The sequence below is a fragment of the Ischnura elegans genome, chromosome 9 (genome assembly GCF_921293095.1).
Source record: "Ischnura elegans chromosome 9, ioIscEleg1.1, whole genome shotgun sequence".
Classification (NCBI taxonomy): Eukaryota; Metazoa; Arthropoda; class Insecta; order Odonata; family Coenagrionidae; genus Ischnura; species Ischnura elegans.
In genome coordinates this window covers 31,287,614-31,306,210 of record NC_060254.1, presented here as the reverse complement: position 1 = coordinate 31,306,210, position 18,597 = coordinate 31,287,614, and the positions used below count along the sequence as shown (strand labels likewise).

Genomic DNA, 18,597 nt, shown 5'->3' with positions numbered 1-18,597 from the left:
TATAGATATATAGATCACAGCCTCTTAATGTTTGGAAAATAATCTTACTTTTGAACGAATCCGTTCGAAAATAGGTATATCATTTTACTATTTCTTAGAATGACACCGTGTTTTCATAATTTTATTATCTGCTTTTACAGCTGAATAGGGATGACATTGATCACTCGAGAAAACTTTTAATTCAGAGAAAAATTCTGTGAATTATAGTTACTAAATACTAAAAGTTCTTCGTAATTACTCGCAATATTTAAAGTACTCCATCGAAAAAGGAGATCATAAATATCTTAGCTTTTTGTCTGTTGTGTTTCAAAATTATTTTATCCCTTATCATACTTTTTTAAGTGCCCTGCAGTCAACTCATAATAAATGCAACTTTGCCCCTATGAAAAAATTGTATAAACCTGTTTCAAATTTTTATACATTCTTATACATTGCCACGGTAATGTATAAGGATGTATAAAAATTTGAAATAGGTTTATACAATTTTTTCATAGGGGTATTCATGAGAGAAAAACTTTACCGATTAATTATCAAACGTGTATTTCGGTGCGTAACCTGCAAAATTCTAATTATGTGTAGCAGTTCCAATGATTTGACAAATTTTTTTGGTACATTTTCAATTTTAGCAAATAGTCAAGAGCCAATAAAATAGTGATTTAACACGAGCGCGTTTGAAATACGTGCAATGCAGTCGTATTTTTTTTATAAACTGTTCGTTGAAATTACAGCTCGGAAGTGCTTTCCAGATTTGAACGGATAAGAATTTAAACGCTCAATGACCCTTTCTTGGGATAAGACAACGAGATGTACTGCTTCGCGATCTTTCTGAGAAAGCGATGATGATGTTCTGGCTTCGAGACGCTCTCGCAACGAGCAAAGAAATTAATGTTGCCTTAAACAAGCAACAAAAAGCCGGAGTAACACGATCATTTTTTCATTTCAAAGTTTTGAAATGGCTTCAACGATTGAGATCACAGTCCCTTTTCCTATCATTGAATTGAAAAATTGACAGTCGCGTATTATGTACCTGTACACGTACATGAAAATTTTTATGATAACCAGTGCAAAGCATCAAAAACGTAACTGTTCTAGGTCATCACAAATAGACCACACATACAATCACAGGTGCGGCAGTGATGGACCAACTCAAAACACATATTACCGTGTGATAAGGAATATCTTAAGATTTTCCGGCGAAATAAATACAATTGCGTTCCTCGGGTGCCGTACCGGTCGTTTTCTAATTACGCCGACATTACGACAGACGACTCGTTCATCATCTTTTGGGTATTTCCATAGTGCTTGAATTATAATACAGTGGTAGATGGTGATTAATAAGTTGTCTGTTGTGATTCTGCACTTCCTCAATATCGACAGCAAATAAATAATTTCACATAGAAATATCCTTTTCTAATTACGCTTTACGCCGGAACATACTCATATATGTGACGATTAGTTTCTTACTTTTACGAATCGCAAAGAGCACTTGGAAACAAAACGGACTTGCTATTGCTGCTTCCGATCAAGGTCTACTGAGTGAGTGGCAATAATTCGGTATGCTCACCACAAGAACTCCTCGCACGTCTCACTTAGGCGTGATGCAAGGTAATGATCCATAACGCTAAAAGAGTCGAGCACGCCGAGCAATTTTCCACGTTTCTTTCGACATCGCGAGTGCCTCCGCTGAAGTAGAGCGTCTAAAATCCGTTAACGCACTGAATCGTGCAGCGTGGAAAAAGTACTGAGATTGCACGTAGGTATTTTATTCTATGGGATGGCTTGCCAGCTTTGGGGATTCGTGGGAGTTTGGGCTAACTTGATATCGAATAGTAATCAATTTAATCCTTAAATGATCATTACTTACAATTATTAGTTCCGTTTATTATCCATTCTTATTTCTTTTATCTAGTTAAGATCACAGCTTACCAGTTACTGAAGTTATGAACTTTTTCCGGGCCCCATTACATTAGTTCAGCGCACACATATCTGCAATGAGGTCGTTGTGTGAGATAATTAAACCTACAAGTTTTAAACCAGTCATCATTTTTCAGACATTTGGCCCTATGTAACTCAAATATGTAAGTGAATGAATCAAATATAGTTTCCGCATGGGGAAAAAGTTTCTGGGGGCTCATGTCCCCTAAGCCCACCTGGATACGTGCACTGAACACATCATTTTCAAACTGCAATACCGAACAATTTTCAAATTTGCGAAGCGTATCAGTCCGAGCACGACTGCCAAAAAAATTAATTACCCCCGATTAACGTAAATTTGGTTTGTCACACTTTCACCCAATGCTCGCTGGTAGATTAGAGTCATATTCATCAGCTCATTTTATAGACCGCGACAGCGCGGGTTCGTTGAAATTTCACTTGCGTTGGGTAATTCCGCATTAACTCTGCATCGCATTCCCACATTCACACTTTCACCCAATGCTCGCTGGCAGATTATAGTCATATTTATCAGCTCATTTTACAGAATGCGACAGCGCGGGTTCGTTGAAATTTCACTTGCGTTGGATAATTTCGCATCAACTCTGCATCGCATTTCCACACACTTGAGCCGCAGCTCGAAAATATTCATTATTTTCGCAAAATACGTTTATCAATCGTCCCTTAGTTGATACTTGAGAAAATCACGAGCTACATGTAAGATGTTTCAGGGAGTATAGCAATAAAAATGGAATTTTCTTACCTGCAAATGATGAAAGTGTTGCGGGGACAGGCTTCGAGGTGTGGCGAGGCTGAGATCGAGCATCCTTCTACGAAGTATCGCTCAGACTCAAGCTCCTCCTCGGTTGGGACGCAGGAGAGCGCCAGGCAGCAGTTCTTCCCTTCGCCGCCAGGAGTATTCGAGACGTTTGGCGCCAAGAGTTGAAACACTCCACCGTAGCGAACATATTCATCCGGAAGTGTTATTGCTACCTATTTACAAAATAGTCGATTAATTTTATTTTTAATAGATTACTATTGACTTCAATTAATTATTGAGTTTATAATTTGTGTTTTAACTTGAAGAAAACAATTTATACAGTTAAAACTTGAAAATGTTCAGAAGGCAGTGGACGTAATTTACTTTTTACCCCTATTAATAATTATTAACCGATTAGGTCATCAGAAATTAATGGAGTTATACTGGCCTAGTTAGTAGAGTACTTGGCTATCATTTCTGGGTCCCATAATCTAATTCTGGGTGGGACGTTCGGAAGCCTATCGAGAATCCTGGCGATGCGAGGTGGCTCCGGGAAAGGAATTGCCCCCTACAACATGATGAAATTCACAACAACCTCCAATGACTTTATGCGAAGTGAGCTCGACCCTTCAAAAATAAAACCGACCTCTTAGTTAAAGTACTGAGTGAGTGAAATAAATAAATTACCATTAGCTCTATTGCATATACTCAGACATTCTCCCCACAAATGCATTCACCCGCTGATTCAGCGGAACTTTCCCGGAATATTTGAGGAATTAAACGTAAAGTACGAATACGCGTAATATATTGCACCATTATCATGTATAATATTATATATTATATGTGGTCAATGATGCCAAATTAAAATCGAACGGAGACGTTTCAACTCGGAGCTTTAGCTCTGCAACCAACCATTAGCTGTATTTAGAATAGACATTATGGGACATGTATACCTCGGTTTTACTCAGGGTTAGACTTAGGTACTGGTTTCACAAAATAATTAGCTCATTTTAAACCACATTTTTGTTCTAGTAACGCTAAGTTTGATTGTGGATAAATTCCATTCGTAAAAAATACTTCGCGTATTGATATTCGCTATACTTTTTTCAAGACGCACGTTTTGAAATCAAAGTTAAGCGAGAATCAATGTGCCGTGGAATGAAAATCATCATGATGCTATGGTGTAATTTTTGTTAAGTTAAAAAGGAGTAAAAGTTTTTTTGTGAAATTTTAGATAGCTACCTGTGACTACGTCCCTATTTACGCATGGCAGCATGTAATTTTTATTTGCAAATGTAATTTCTTCGGGCTGAAAATTATACTTTTATTATTATAGCAGCTAATTTTTAATACTGTAATTTCTTGTGTGAAAGAATCTCACCTATCTTCATACTTACATTTCGTGCGTACTCTTACTAGTAGGTATTTTAGTCATAACTTATGTGGTTTATCAGTCATAACCCATAAGTGATAAAGATGTAGGCGGATCACCATTTTGATAGCGCGTATTTTAAAATGTGGGACTAATGACCAAAATTATTTTGGACTAATAATTTTTTAGGTATTTATTTGCAGAGTTCTTTCAACAGGTAATTTGAAATCCCTTTTACTGACCGTGCCACAGAAAAGTTATTCCAGCGCGAGTGCTAATTTTCTGACGGCGATTTCAGCAAATGTGAGATTAAGAAGCTGATAAGAAGAAGTCGTATGCAAACCATATTGGGCCTAGTAATCGAAACGTTCTACGTAGCGTATTATACCTTTTTGGAGTCTGCCCACGTCACTGAATCGCCTGCCGCAATAACCCACTTTCGCTATAACTTTCTTCGAGTAATTCATCGAGCGTAAAGTGGTACAAGAGTTTACATAATACTTCACAAGAACTTACTTGTACAGTTGTACCAAAAGGAAATGGAAAATTAAAAATTAATACTTTTAATACTTTGTTTTTGAAGAAGAATTTGGATTTTTAATTTTATTTAATTGCAGTCTTTATCTGATGTTCCACTCGAGGATATGAACTATCATTGTTCATCGCTTTCCGCTTTTTCCTGGAATAGATTTCGAAGTCTGCGTCAACTATTTCTGTTTTCTTAATTCTTACAGACCTCAAACTTATTTTTCTAACTATTGTTTGTTCTATTTTCTATACGCGAATTTCAAGAAGCGGAGTTCCGTTTGTCCTCTCATGAAACTCGATGCACCTATAAAATATATGTTCCTCTATCGTTTTACGCAACCCGTAGCTTTTAAGATGAAGCCTGTGAACGTGCGTGCTTATCAACCGTTCCCGGAAGTCGAGGCCGAAGTTAGCCTCCTTTTCAAGTTTCGAGTCCGATAGCGAGTCTTCCCCCGCACACTGGTAACATTCCTTTTGCTTCGTCGCTGGCTTATATTCTCGCGGCTTCAAGAGTGAATTTCACGTTCAGCTATTCTGGCGGATATTTTATTTTTTATTATTAGAGGATTTCTAGAGTTTTTAAGATTATACGTAAATTGTGGAGGACAAGAGCCCTTACTTGAATAAAGAGTTCTGTGTTTCAATGGGAGCAGGGAAAATTAATACATAGGATAAAGGCAGGACGGACACGCAGAACATTTTTAGTGCAAGAGCTGTTTTGAGGTAGGCATCAGACGTTATTGTCTGTGGAGAGCTCAAGCTCCATACATTTTCCGCATTTCGCTCCTTCATAATCGTCCTCACTTATTTCCTATTTCGCCACTGTAGCTACTGTAGTAGCATGGTACTACTAAAATTTTTAAAAATTTTAGTAGTACCATGCTGTAGTAGATACTTCCAAACCATCTTCTAGAAATTTCACTTTGAAATTTAAATTAGCATGGAAAATCCGAATTTAAAACTTAGCCCCATCAGATTTTGATCTTAACTCCCTCTAAATTTATAATCCGTATATACTACTGAATCTGAATAAAGCCTATGAATAAATCCTGAAATAAGCCCATGGTGCCAGGAGGACAAGAGAGAGATATTGGCCCTCCCACCCTAAATGTGCGTAAGTCGCACTCCAGTGCACCAAAGCCGTGGCCAGAAATTTTTCTGAGGGGCATCCTTGCAAAACGTACCCTTAAGACTATGTTCCAAGGCCAGAAAAAATGTCAGAGGGGATAAATTTGCGTAGGGGTATTTTTCGAGGAGTTCCTTTCGCAGGTCGTGCACTTAAGATTTAGGGAGAAGATTTTGTGCATCTTTACCGCACTACTCAACGCATAGTTGATATGTCCCAAAATTTGAGGGTTAAAACCACTTGACTTTCCCGCTCTTGGCTATGGCCTCACCTGGAGTGGCCACCACCCGCATATACCCAAACCAACCTTCAGGTTGAAGCACTGCATTGATTTCCCTCACACATCTCCAACAAGAACTCCTTTCAGTTCAAGTGGGCTAGGGAGAGGAAGTTACCTTCCTAGCCTAAAATTGCACAAAACAAACCCTTTTAACCAATTCCAGGGTGATTACCATCCTAAAATATCCAAACTTATCCTTAGGTTGCTTTACTGCATGAGAGTTAATCACTGCCCACACATTTTGAGTGAAAAGCGTGAAGACTGCCAAGTTGTTTACAGGAAACTTGCAAGAGTTCAGATTTTTAAGTATTTCTATTACTTAATTTCATTTACTACCCCAAGATTTTTTCGTAATGTTGTAGATATGTTTGAGGTGTAAAATCATGAAAGAAGTGAGGGGTCTTACCAGTGGCGCAGTGAGGGGTGGTTTTGGGGGATAAAACCCCCCCCAGAGCTCAGAGAAATTTGTAAATTTAATCCATTTTACTTAATTGGATTGATATTACTAATACAATAGTGTAAGGATGAATAAAATATCCCTCAGAAAGCCGTAAAACTCACCGTTTTGAACCATTTATCTTTAAAATTCAGCAATTTATTAATCTCGTACCTATCGCTTATCCTGGTGGGTATACCATACCCCATACACCCCGGTATTAGTTGCACCTAACCCCCCCCCCAGCCTTAATTCCTAGCTGTGCCCCTGGATCTTACTGCTATTTTTATAAATGAAACAGTTAAAATGATCATCATTGTAAAAAGCTGGACTGATAAATCTCACTACAGTAGTTTTCACACATCCAATGAGGGTCTATCTATACATATACATAGTATATATGATGGCCTATAGTAAAGAGGTTGCAAGATAACTATAAATGAAAGCTTTAGCTTTGCAAACTTTGCTTGCTATCTCTTTCGTCTAAACTATTACTGTTGACACACTGCATGATTGAGTGGTAAGAAATCAAAATAAGATACTCTTTTTCGTCAGTTAATTATGACTTCATCATTTCTCAACTAGAACTTGAATCAAAAGTGTTTAGGGATTTATAAAAGAGTTATTCATGTTATGAATCTACACCATGAAAACAGGTAGCATGAATTTGATGCAATGGTAACCATTGAAATGTACTTTGAGGCCTGGGGGTATGCGGAGGAGTGAAAAGCATGAAAAAAATAAAAAAGGCATGGTTGAACATGAGTATCAAATAATTTAATAACAAAAGAAACGGTCGATTAACAAAAAATCACCCTTCTGAACTGTGGTTGCGAGGAAATCAACTAAAAGACTCGGGGAAAAGGCGAGGTTAGAAACAGGGATGGAGGATTGTTACCTTGGCTGTCGGAGGTAGCGGTGGTTGAAAAAGGTGCCTTTGGTCGCCTCCCGGGAGCAGCTCTTCTCTCTCCCAAACACTCAACAAGAGCTTTAGCAAAACAGTGCACAATATGTTTGCTATTCCTCCTCTGCCCTTGCCAATATGCTAATCAGATGTTTTTAACTTCTTGCAAATGAATTATGGAGAATCTGCTGATGAGCCTGTTTTGGCTCAGGAGGTCTCCTAATTGTAAAAATATTTTTATATTCTAAAATATTGTAATATCAGGGTTTTTCTCTTTTATCTTTTCTTGCCCAATAAGTCAGAGTATGTGTTGGTTATATAGTGAAAAGCGTGTTAAGACTTTGTAAAGGGAATGTTTTTAATGTATTATATGTATTTTAATATTTGAGATATGTATTTTTAATGCATTGTAATGTGTTTATAAACAATAATAAATTATTAATTAATATTAATAAAAAAATTCTTCAAGCTAAAAAATTATTTTCTCAGAGTTGGACCATGGTTGGATAATTGACTCCTGTCCCTCTCTTTTAGGTACCCTCATGGAAGGGAGGTATGAAAGATATTTTTTACAGTTGCGAAGGGGGGAGAGAGAAGAAGAAGAGTCCCAAAGAGTCTTACCACTCAATGACAGAAATTTCCCCGAAGTTGTTCCCATCCACAATTCCTCCTTCTCATGGTCATTTTGTGATGAGCTTCATTGAGTTCTTTTTTTATATTTAACATGGGGACAAAATGCACATCATTAATTTTCATAGATGAAGAAATGCAGCAATAATTTTGTGCTTCGTCACAGAAGTAACGCAAAAGTTTGTATTTTCAGCATTAAATTATAAAACCATTGCATCAAATCCATGCTACCTGTTTTCATGATGTAGATACATAACATGAATAACTCTTTTATAAATACCTAAACAATGCTGTTTCAGGAGCATCAGTCAAGTGTTGGAACCCACTGGTCAGTCACGAGCATACTTCATTTTGTGCAATGTGACCCACCAATGGGCCTCACCTAGGTTATTCCTCTAGCCACTGCCTTGAGGTAGAACCATACCTTGCAGCCCTCCACCAGTGGGTGCATATACAGGGGAAAAGGAGGAACGTAGAGTAGCTACCATTCAGACCAAACACAGCACCTGGACATGCTTGAGGTCCTATATCATGAGTACCTCCTGTTGCAGAACTTCTAGCATGTAGTATGTATACACACCTATTGCCACATAATGGCATTGGTAATTTCTGATGAAATTGCTAGACTGAGGCCAGTGTCAGATGAAGCCACCTGGGATGTACCACCCATATCAAGCACCAAATCTATTCTTTAAACTTTAGCTGTCAAACTCCATTCTGAATTGACATCAGCGAGTGTGGTTGTGTACGACACTTAATATTTGTGTTGGATACAGAATATCACCCCAACAGTTTTGCTATGATATTAAGTGGCTTGCTAAGTTACGGATGGTTGGTCATTTTGAGTGGTACCACTGGCCTTGATTCTATGGGGATGCGTCCCCCAACAATATTTGATATGTAGAATATGTCCCTAAGAGAATTTAATGAGGTTGTTATGAAGGTATTCCATACCCCCAAGGCCTCCTGGAAGTCCATCACCAACAAAGTTTTATTGCAATCTACACCAATGTGTGGCACCATTTTGTCTGGCCAGATCTCGCCAGACTCGAGTGTGACTTGCAGGTGGGCCATACTCAACTTACAGTCACACCGCATAGGTTACTATCTAGATAGTAACCTATGCGGTGTAGTAACCTATAGCTATAGCATAGTTTAATGTCTTTAACCTCTTATTTTTCTAAATGAACATAGCCTCAAAAGATAGAACCCCCCAAATCTCAGAGAAATAAAAAATATATATACAACTATTGCCTAATTTTGACGTACTAGTTTTAAGTGCCAAAATAATGTAAAATGTATTTCCAGGCATGTCATTTTTTTAAATATTTCCACCGGCAAGCTGGACTGGGGGGGGGGGGGGGGGGTTGCACCTCTATGCCCTCTAATACCCCCTCCCCCCAAAGCATATTTCTAGTTATGCCACTGGTGTTAAGTGACTGAACCTTCCAAGTCTGGTTTAATTGTTTCGCTCTTTCTCAGCTTTTAGGTCAAATGCAATGTAATGCACTGCATTTGATTTTTCAGTACCTATATACTTTCAAGAGTGGAAAGACAAGGGGAAAAGGATTACCTGAAAAAAATTACCTTCCACAAATTGTCTACCAGAAAATATCTTTACCAATTTCTTAATCGGTTATTCTATCATCTTTAATTATTACCTTTCCAAATATGTATTTTATGCTCTTCATTTCATTGACATAATATCTCATTTACTAGACTTGAAATAACTATTTTACACAATTTTTTTAAAAATTAATCATAAACCTTAATAAGGATACTGAGGGAAGGAATTACCTCAAGTAAGTTTGAATTTTCATATAATTGATAAGAAATATGGTTAAATTTAAAATGGAGTCATTACATTTGATGATGCTAAGGAGGAAAATATCAGTTTATCCACATATAAAAATTTAATAATTTATGAAATCCCCATAGATCTCTCCGTGTATTACTTGCTAAGGTATTATGATCAAACTTGTAATACTGAACACCCACAGGATATCAGAGATAGGATTTTTGTGGAAATTCTCCGAGTTGAATAAGTTGAAAAAGTACAGCAAATTTCACAGACCTTTTTCCAAAAAATTGTCAACGGCAAAGGCTTAAGACGTACCTCCTTCGACATGTAGTCAAAAAATCTACGGGCTTTTTGCGCTTTAAGTTCTCCTTTTTCTTTTTTCAGTTCGTACAATCGTTCTCTCTCCTAAATATCCACAATAAAGCTAAAATTAATAATCCGATGGAGGCAACACCAATTCACTACCTTATAAAGGTTTTACCTTCATCGTCAATAATTCCTCCTGCCAGTTTCCTATCAAGACACGAGGATCATATTTTATTTCTTCCATTGTCTACAAGGACGTACATGTAAAAACGTAATTTTGCGGCGAAAATATTACTTTCGAGGAGAAACTTCAAGTAACGACATGACAGCTGTTTGTTTATCGTTGCTAAGCAACGGAACGAGCGCAACTCGCAACTTGAATCATGGGACAATCGGTGATATGGGTTCGAGAGTATAATATCAGTCGTCGCCATATTGAGGTTGGGTGTATGTGGCTGGTTGAAGAATGTCAACATTGGATAATTGAATATTGCCTGGTTAGGGTATAGTCATCCTCTGCTCGGTTTTTTTCACCTAACCAGCCGAATATGAATCGTGATGGGCTTGTGCAGAGGCGGAGCGCTGTGAGAGAAGCCTCTGACAGTGTCTCTAAAGATGCTCAAAATTCAGACGAGAGAAAATGTGATAGAGATGAAGATATAGAAGATGGAGATTCCAAAGAAACTAGGCTCACGTTGATGGAAGAAGTTCTTTTACTCGGATTAAAAGATAAGGAGGTAATTATTTCATTTTTATTCGTGTGGTGAATGTACGGTGTGATACAGGGTGATACGTGTCATTCGTTGCCCAAGAAGTCTTGTTATCACTCTCGGTTTTGTTTTAACGGTGTTTAATGGTTACACATGTCAAGAAAGGGTGTTATGTATTTAAATTCTGTGTAAACTTCCAGGGTTACACATCGTTTTGGAATGATTGCATATCTAGTGGATTACGTGGCTGTATTCTTATCGAGTTGGCTATTCGTGGACGCATTGAACTCGAAAAAGCTGGGATGAGACGGAAGAGTCTCTTGAATCGGAAGTTATTGATAAAGAGTGATACACCTACTGGCGATGTTCTTCTAGACGAAGCTCTGAAGCATATGAAAGAAACAGATCCACCTGAGACAGTACAAAGCTGGATTGAATACTTAAGTGGTACGTACATTTTCTTGATATTCTAGATATTTTCCCAAATGAATTCTTATCGTTTCCATATGTTTACGTAGTAGTATATCGTGTAGTAAATTATAAAATTATGTTCTCCAACCTTTGCTAGCATCGTAAAATGTCGAGGGTTATTCCTTTAAGTGAAAAAATACGTATTTTCGTGTGGTGGCAGGATTATGATTGGAAGTGGCATTGATGTATGAGTGTTCTTTTTCCATGTCATCAATTTTATTCAGGTCGCTATTATGTGATTGAAATGCTAAATATCAATCGGTAGTTAGTTAAGAATGCTGAAGTTGCTAAAGATCCACTTGCGACATTCAGCGCCAGCGGAAATGAAGTGCATCGTGTGAAATCAAAACATAAGCCCGCAAAGATGAGAGGAATTCCAATTAAGTGCTGTTATGTAATTATTTAATTATTGAATATGGTATTATGCTGTGCGGTCAACTATATCCGTCGAAGTTGTTCAATGTGATAAGTATAATTCCTTGAAAAGTTTAAATGTTTTCCTCGCACATCCCATTCAGCTTCCTTTCGCTTCGTTCTTATTTTTAATCAGTTCTAAACTGGCGCATTATAACAAACATTCTTTTATTTGTTATACTTTCATCTGGCATGCTTTAAAACTTAGGCGACAAATCTTCAGTCCTTTATATCCGAGGATTAGCCATTTTCAGCATTAAGAATCTGAATTCAAATCCAAATTCAGGTTATTTACCCTCAAATACTTGAAGTACTCAAATACTTGCCTCGAAGCTTTCTCCCAATATGGAAACCAACACTTTGAAACTTGTGAATGTTGTGAATTGGTCAATTGATGCATGCATTAATAAATGTGAATGTGGAGTCAGTAATGATCAATGACATGCTTGGTTATTGACAATTCGATTGCTGAAAAAATTGTGATTTAGAGATGATTTTGTTGACATTTAGAGGATGTTAGAAACACTACTATGTAGTGTCAATGTGAGGGAAATGCCCGGTTGTAGCGGCAATGTAATACTATTCTGAGTTGTGCCAGTTATTGATTTCTTTTACTAAATCCTCTTTTTGATGAGCTGCTGTTATAGGTAATTTTTTTTGTTGATGACTGTCTTTAACATGAAATTCGAGGTGACCTATTTTAATTTATGTATAGAATACTGTAATTATGCCAGTTTTCCCTTGATGCTACTGGTTTGCTGAAAATTTTGGTCATCACACTCTGGAGGGCAGACTTCTGAATTGTTGGTTATAAGCACTCTCGTTCAGTGCATCTGTGTTCTACCTACTTTTTTGGGTATTGGTTAAAATTTCCTAAATGACGGTAGGAGCATTTTTGAAAGCCTCAAAAATTTACCTGTAGTTATGACTTGATTCACCAGATTTATTTTTCTATTATAAAGGTATGTTAATCCTCATAGAAAGTAAATTATCCGTCTGTACTTTCCCAGAATGCATGTTATTTACCTCTTATTTTTTTAAGCTAAGTTAAATCAATGTAAAATATTTGGAAAAATGTGATTTTTAAAGTTCTGTTTTAATTTAGTGTAGAGTACTTCATTTATTTATTCAACGTATGATAGTCAACCACTGTTCTTTAAGTTGCATCCTTTTAGGAAAAATGAAATACAGGAGACACAAATTTGCTTTAGAAACTCCACAAAAGACAAAATGAAACAGAAAAATCAACCACGCAATACATTTTCAAAAAGCTCAGCAACAAATAGTACATACCAATATTTTAATATGGCGACCCATGCACTTGACAGATAGTAAAACTTGGCCATTGTGTGGCGATTATGGGCAAGGTGGTTGCAATGCACAAGAGACACTTGCTGGACAGAATGACACAGGAATTCAAAAATAGGTGTATCAGGATAATCATATTTTTTAAAGTCAGATATTTATACCTCCCATCCTCTGGTATATAGGTTGTACTTCTATAGTTAAATATGCCATGAGTTGCTGGCAGCTGTTTTGACTCCACCATGTGGCTGAGGAGTCATTGCATTAACGTAGTTAACTTACAACGTTACGAAATTGATAGTACATATTCGGTGCAAAGTTTTATTTTGTGCTCCATCTTTTTTAAATCATCTTTAAATATGTACATCAACATTCCTAAGAGCATGATATGGAAAAATCTGAAAAGTGCTGTCTTTAATGTAGAAAATCAGGGAAATATATACTGGCAAGATAGCTTTGAACGTAGGTTTTCGCAGCGAGGGGCATCGTTGATAATGGCTTCCGGGTGCAGCTGCGTGTTGCGCTTTGTCGTGCAAGCTTTCGCGACCGTTGCAGGACGCATCATCAGGCGATGAATGGATTCATCGCCTGATGATGCGTCCTGCAACGGTCGCGAAAGCTTGCACGACAAAGCGCAACACGCAGCTGCACCCGGAAGCCATTATCAACGATATACTGGCAAGTCTGCATGATATCATGTGGTCACCATGGTGCCATTGCTTAAAGCAACCATAGGCCTTTATGATTGCTTCAAACATTACTACTGCTGTTCGTCATGTAGAATTGATTGGAGCTCCCGGCTTTGACAGAAATTCTTCTGAGCATCTTCTGTGTGTATCCGCATCACAGAGCAAAAGTGGGGTTTTGTGAAAGTGGTTGATGGGTAATCTGAGAAATTATAATGATAACAGTAATACTGTTTGTGTTATCTTAATGTTCCATTTTATGTTTCCAGTTTGGAAGTAGGGCAGAATGGCATTTTGCTTAAATATCAATCCAGCACGTTTTGTTGAAGTGGTTTGAGGCTTAGGTGTGTAGCTTCATATCCCTAGTGGCACATGTGCAAATGATACTTCCCTTACACACAACTGATTGCGACTGAATTTGAATCTTGAGTGCTGAGGGAAAAATCTCTTGAACATATCTGAGTCTTGGCAAATGAAAGCAGGACGAGACGGGATGGGAAAATAAGTAGATGCTGGTAAAAATTATTGCTGATGGTGAAGTGATTATAAAATAGCACATCATTGTATGTGTGTGATTAATATATTGCACGCATTCTAATGGATTATAAGTATGGAGACAATCAGCTAGAATACATACCAACTTAGATTCCTTTAACGTCACCAGTGGTGGTCACCCAGTATATATCATGTGACACCTAAAATAATTCACCCCCTACCCATAAAATGAGAGACATGCTGATGGTTTCCATGAGGTAGTCTATGCCCTTACCCATCAGGCCATACTTTGAGTTAAAGCACTTTGATTGATTGCCTCGTGAAAATTATGAAATTACCTGATCTTTATGAATGTCGATATGAAATTAGTCAATGGGTTAAATGGCATTGGGATGGATAAGTTCATGTTTTAGTTTGCCACTATTGCATCATTGTATCCAGTCAGTAAATCAAATATTTGATTGTATGCTATGATTATGCTATGATATGCTATAGCATATCATAGCATATCTTTGTGCATGGTAAATTTAGACTTATCACTATGAAGACTCCGGAGAGTTGTCGCGTTGGTTTTGATTTTTGTGGGAAAGCAGTCCACAGCTATGCGAGACCCTATAAGTCACTCCCAGTGAGTATTGCATCGACATGTCATGATTGTATCGGGTAAAAATGAAAGTGAATTTTTTTTTATTCCTATTATTTGTTTTGATGATACTCGTAAGGTTATTTTAAATCTTCAAGAAAACTATTCCAGATTTTCTAACTTTCATTTTTGAAGGTAATTCTCAAGGTACAGACTCAAGTTGCCTAAAAGCCCATTCTAGTTATTAATTATTATTGTAATCTTAATATTAGTAATTGATAATGATACAGAAAAAATGCAATAGAAAGTTTTTTCAAAAAATGCTGTTTAAGGACTTTTTTGATGAAATAATATTGAGGGTAAATTATGGAATAAATTCAAATTTTTAACATTACTCATGTATTGTGTATTTTTGCACGCAATACATTTAAAACTTGTGAGTCATACCACAGTGGAATACCAAAGTGTGTGGCTGATGTTGTGATCTAATGGATCGGCTGCCTATTAATGTTAATTATCAACCCTGTACTTTTCCTCCACTTATTAACTAGGAGTACTATCTGTCATTTATTCTTACACTTGTAACAACTTCCATTAAATCACTTATGCTTCACTTCACTTCTGAAGTTCTTTTGTAAAAGTGTGGTGTCTTATTTTACAGGAGAAACTTGGAACCCATTGAAGCTACGCTATCAGCTAAAGAATGTCCGAGAAAGGTTAGCCAAAAATCTAGTGGAGAAAGGAGTTTTAACCACTGAGAAGCAGAATTTTCTTCTGTTTGATATGACTACCCATCCATTAACAGACAATGTAGCCAAATCTCGTCTGGTGAAGAAGGTAATTTGTTTCATATTTTTACAAATATTCGACCAGCATTTCGCAACCTTGGTTTGACAAGGTTCTAACTGACCATCAGCTGGTTTTGAGAAAAACCTTGTCAAAGTTTTAAACTGCTCTATTTCTATTATTAACAGGAATTTATTTTTGATTTTTGGCACATACACTAGTGTTCCACTAGATACACTAGTAATTATTACTTCAAGAAAATATGTTATTCATTTTATTTTTTTACATGTTTATATGAGTAATAAAATAAGTAAAATGCAGTTAGAACCTTGTCACACCAAATATTAGTTTTTTCTCCTTGCAGTTGGAACTTTGTCACTGTTCTAAATCTGTTATTATTTTACATAGAGGAATAAAAACCGGTGCAACACATAGAGATACATAAACTTAGTTATCTTGAGTGAAAACACCAAATTTTGCAAAAATGTCAGTTAGAACCTTGTCAAACCAAGGTAGCGATTTATTTCCAATGCAAACATCTGATGCAATACTTTTCATTTACAGGTTCAAGATGCAGTTCTAGGGAAGTGGGTTAATGATCCGCATCGAATGGATAAAAGGTTATTGGCCCTCATCTTTTTGGCACATGCATCTGATGTTTTAGAAAATGCCTTTGCTCCTCTAAATGATGATGATTATGAACTCGCAATGAAGAGAGTTCGTGAACTAATAGATTTAGACTTTGAAACGGAAAGTATGAAGCAAAACACAAATGAGACTGTTTGGGCAGTATTTGCTGCATTTACTAAGTAAATGCCACAGCCCTTGTGAACTGTTGGACTTGAGTGAACTGATTTCTAAATATCAGAGTTGATGACTGGATCTTGAAATTTAAGTGTGTAGATAACTCAATGTGTTACAAAGTATTGAGTTACTGGGCCCAGAGTTGAAATCATAAAAGTGATGACTGACTTTAAGTGGTGTGTTGTTTTTAATAAAAAAAAACTGGATGTTCCTGATGTGGTGCCTGGGGAACCAGGAGTCCTTTTTGGGTAGAGGTGGATGAAATTGCCAATCGGCATGATTGTATAGCCACTTTAAGTTGATCGTACCGAGAGACTAAAAGGTAAAAATGACCGTTTATGCATTTTATCTGTGCTATCTGGTTTTGTAGCTGCTCTTAGACACTTTCTGAAAGTAAGTACCGTAAATGGGATTAACAACCTGAACTGTACTTGTGATTTAAGGAAGAGTTTTTGAAGTTATATGAGGTGAAGTGAGCGTTCATTTTATACACCATTCACAGTCTGTGATTCTTTTAGATTATCATTCCCTTTTCTTGGCTTATTGTTTTGTGGCAGTAACAGGAATGCCGATTATAATCTTGCATCTCATTTTATTGAAAATGATATCATGTATCTTTTTATTTTTTTTCCCTATAATGCAAAATGTTGGTAGGATTGTACAGTGAACGTCATAACCTGCATGCACGTAATAGCTATCTAAACATTCTTGTATAGGAGGGAAGGATCCCTATTGTAATATATTTTGATGAATATTATTTGTCACTTCTACTAACTATTTTGACTTTATTTCATCTGGCAATGAGAGCATTATTCCATACCATTTTTTTCACTGCAACTACATGAAACTTTGGTAGTTTCATATTTATTTGTGTCCGTTAAGTTGTATAAACTTTATAAATGTTCTTCCCATGTATAATTTTAATTTAATAAATGAAAGTTTAAATTCAGGTACAAAGTGTGATTACCACTCTCCAGATATGAAGCATGAGTTCTGAATTTGAATTTATTCGAACTGTAATGAAGATGTACTTGGTTTCTAAGAATTTTTACTGCATGTTTACCATAAAATGGGGCCATACCTACGTGGAAGATTTGGTAAGGTAGCAAATGGCAGTGATATTTGAATTCACTCACGCTTTGGTTTTATGTTTCTAAAGGAGATTAACTATTTCAGTGGAGACATGGGCATGATTCTATGCCTGATGAACTTCAACCCCTTGATGACCTAACCTTTGCATTTATTGCTGAAGAGGGCTTATAATGCAAGCTGAGAAAGTGCTTAGCCAAGCATCAAAGAGTCAAGCAATATGCTTTCATGTTAACCTCTTAATATTCTTGATGGAGTTCAAGCAACGTTATAAGAGCTTCAATCATCATTTATTTTTGGCTCTTAGCATTTTTCTTTTGATTTTTGTAAAATACTGTTAGATTTTGAATTATTTAGGATTTTGAAAACTAGCTATTCTCATGCTTGTAGGTATTTTTCTTTAACTCTCTTTACAGTACTCTTTATCAGATTTTAATCTTGTGCCATCATTTTACATGAAATTTTAATCATCACATTCAATTTTATGTTCATTTAATTCCAACACCCCCAAAAACAGCTTCTGTTGGCTTCTCACATCAGGGAACAACACATCAGAAGCATCTAAACCCTGGAGTGGAAGATAACCAATTGCAAGGAAGGATTCAAAGTGCAACTTTTAGTCGAGTTGGCTTGCTCCTGCTTCCAGTGAATGACGAAGGGCCAATTTTATTAAGTTTAGTTAAAATTAACTGGAACATATGTGTCATCTTATGAAACTGTAGTTATTTTACTTTGAGAATATTTAAAGGTAAAAAGAGTAGTTCAGAATAACAGTTATCTTACGTGGAAGACATTGTTTACTCCGATTTTCATGCTACTAAATAACTTAACTCTGCAAAACTGGCTCTTAGTCTCATAAGTGTCAGAGTCCACGTAAGTTTAAAGCCTAGCATATACCATTGTGTTCAACTTGGTGCATATTTTTCCTGGCCATGGGAAGTGGATAATAATGGATTGCATCGTATTTGGTACATGCAGCATTAAATGTCGGAATTCCAGACAACATAATACACATGAAGTCCACAAATTCCTCTATTTTTCTCATAATTCCCAGGGACTTATATGAGATGAGCTTAAAATCAGCCATGGCTAGCATAAAAATGGCTATAGTTTGGAGAAAGAGCAGATAAGCATGATTGCTGGCTTTCCAATTTTCAACTTTCTTTAGATTTCAGGACC

General features: G+C 36.7%; 2 protein-coding genes across 7 annotated transcripts in view; one reads left to right on the top strand and one right to left on the bottom strand.

The window, feature by feature from the left end:
• The window catches only part of LOC124165943 (cilia- and flagella-associated protein 161-like), a 33,950-nt gene extending 23,517 nt beyond the window's left edge, over positions 1 to 10,433 (bottom strand). For 3 of the 6 annotated variants that reach the window (XR_006866361.1, XR_006866362.1, XR_006866363.1), the window contains exons 1-3: positions 10,251 to 10,433; positions 10,043 to 10,174; positions 2,696 to 2,925 (exon numbers count right to left, since the gene is read on the bottom strand). Coding sequence is in view for 3 of the 6 variants with exons in the window: in XM_046543484.1 (XP_046399440.1) it covers positions 2,696 to 2,925; positions 10,043 to 10,174; positions 10,251 to 10,319 (431 nt within the window). In the remaining 3 variants the exon portion in view is untranslated. The remainder of the gene's footprint in view (positions 1 to 2,695; positions 2,926 to 10,042; positions 10,175 to 10,250) is intronic. The other 3 variants (XM_046543484.1, XM_046543487.1, XM_046543485.1) reach the window with 2 other exon arrangements.
• Positions 10,434 to 10,488: 55 nt separating this feature from the next.
• On the top strand, positions 10,489 to 17,278 carry LOC124165944 (Golgi phosphoprotein 3 homolog sauron). Its single transcript, XM_046543488.1, has 4 exons — positions 10,489 to 10,812; positions 10,986 to 11,232; positions 15,401 to 15,576; positions 16,090 to 17,278. The coding sequence occupies exons 1-4, from the start codon at positions 10,624 to 10,626 to the stop codon at positions 16,336 to 16,338; spliced, it is 861 nt and encodes a 286-aa protein (XP_046399444.1). The 5' UTR covers positions 10,489 to 10,623; the 3' UTR covers positions 16,339 to 17,278.
• Positions 17,279 to 18,597: the final 1,319 nt, after the last annotated feature.

Excerpts from the sequence above, each read along its gene's own strand:
- LOC124165944 (XM_046543488.1), top strand. The coding sequence starts at position 10,624 with ATGAATCGTGATGGGCTTGTGCAGAGGCGGAGCGCTGTGAGAGAAGCC. Across the intron at positions 10,813-10,985 it reads TCGGATTAAAAGATAAGGAG|GGTTACACATCGTTTTGGAA; the intron begins GTAATTATTTCA and ends GTAAACTTCCAG. Across the intron at positions 15,577-16,089 it reads AATCTCGTCTGGTGAAGAAG|GTTCAAGATGCAGTTCTAGG; the intron begins GTAATTTGTTTC and ends TTTCATTTACAG.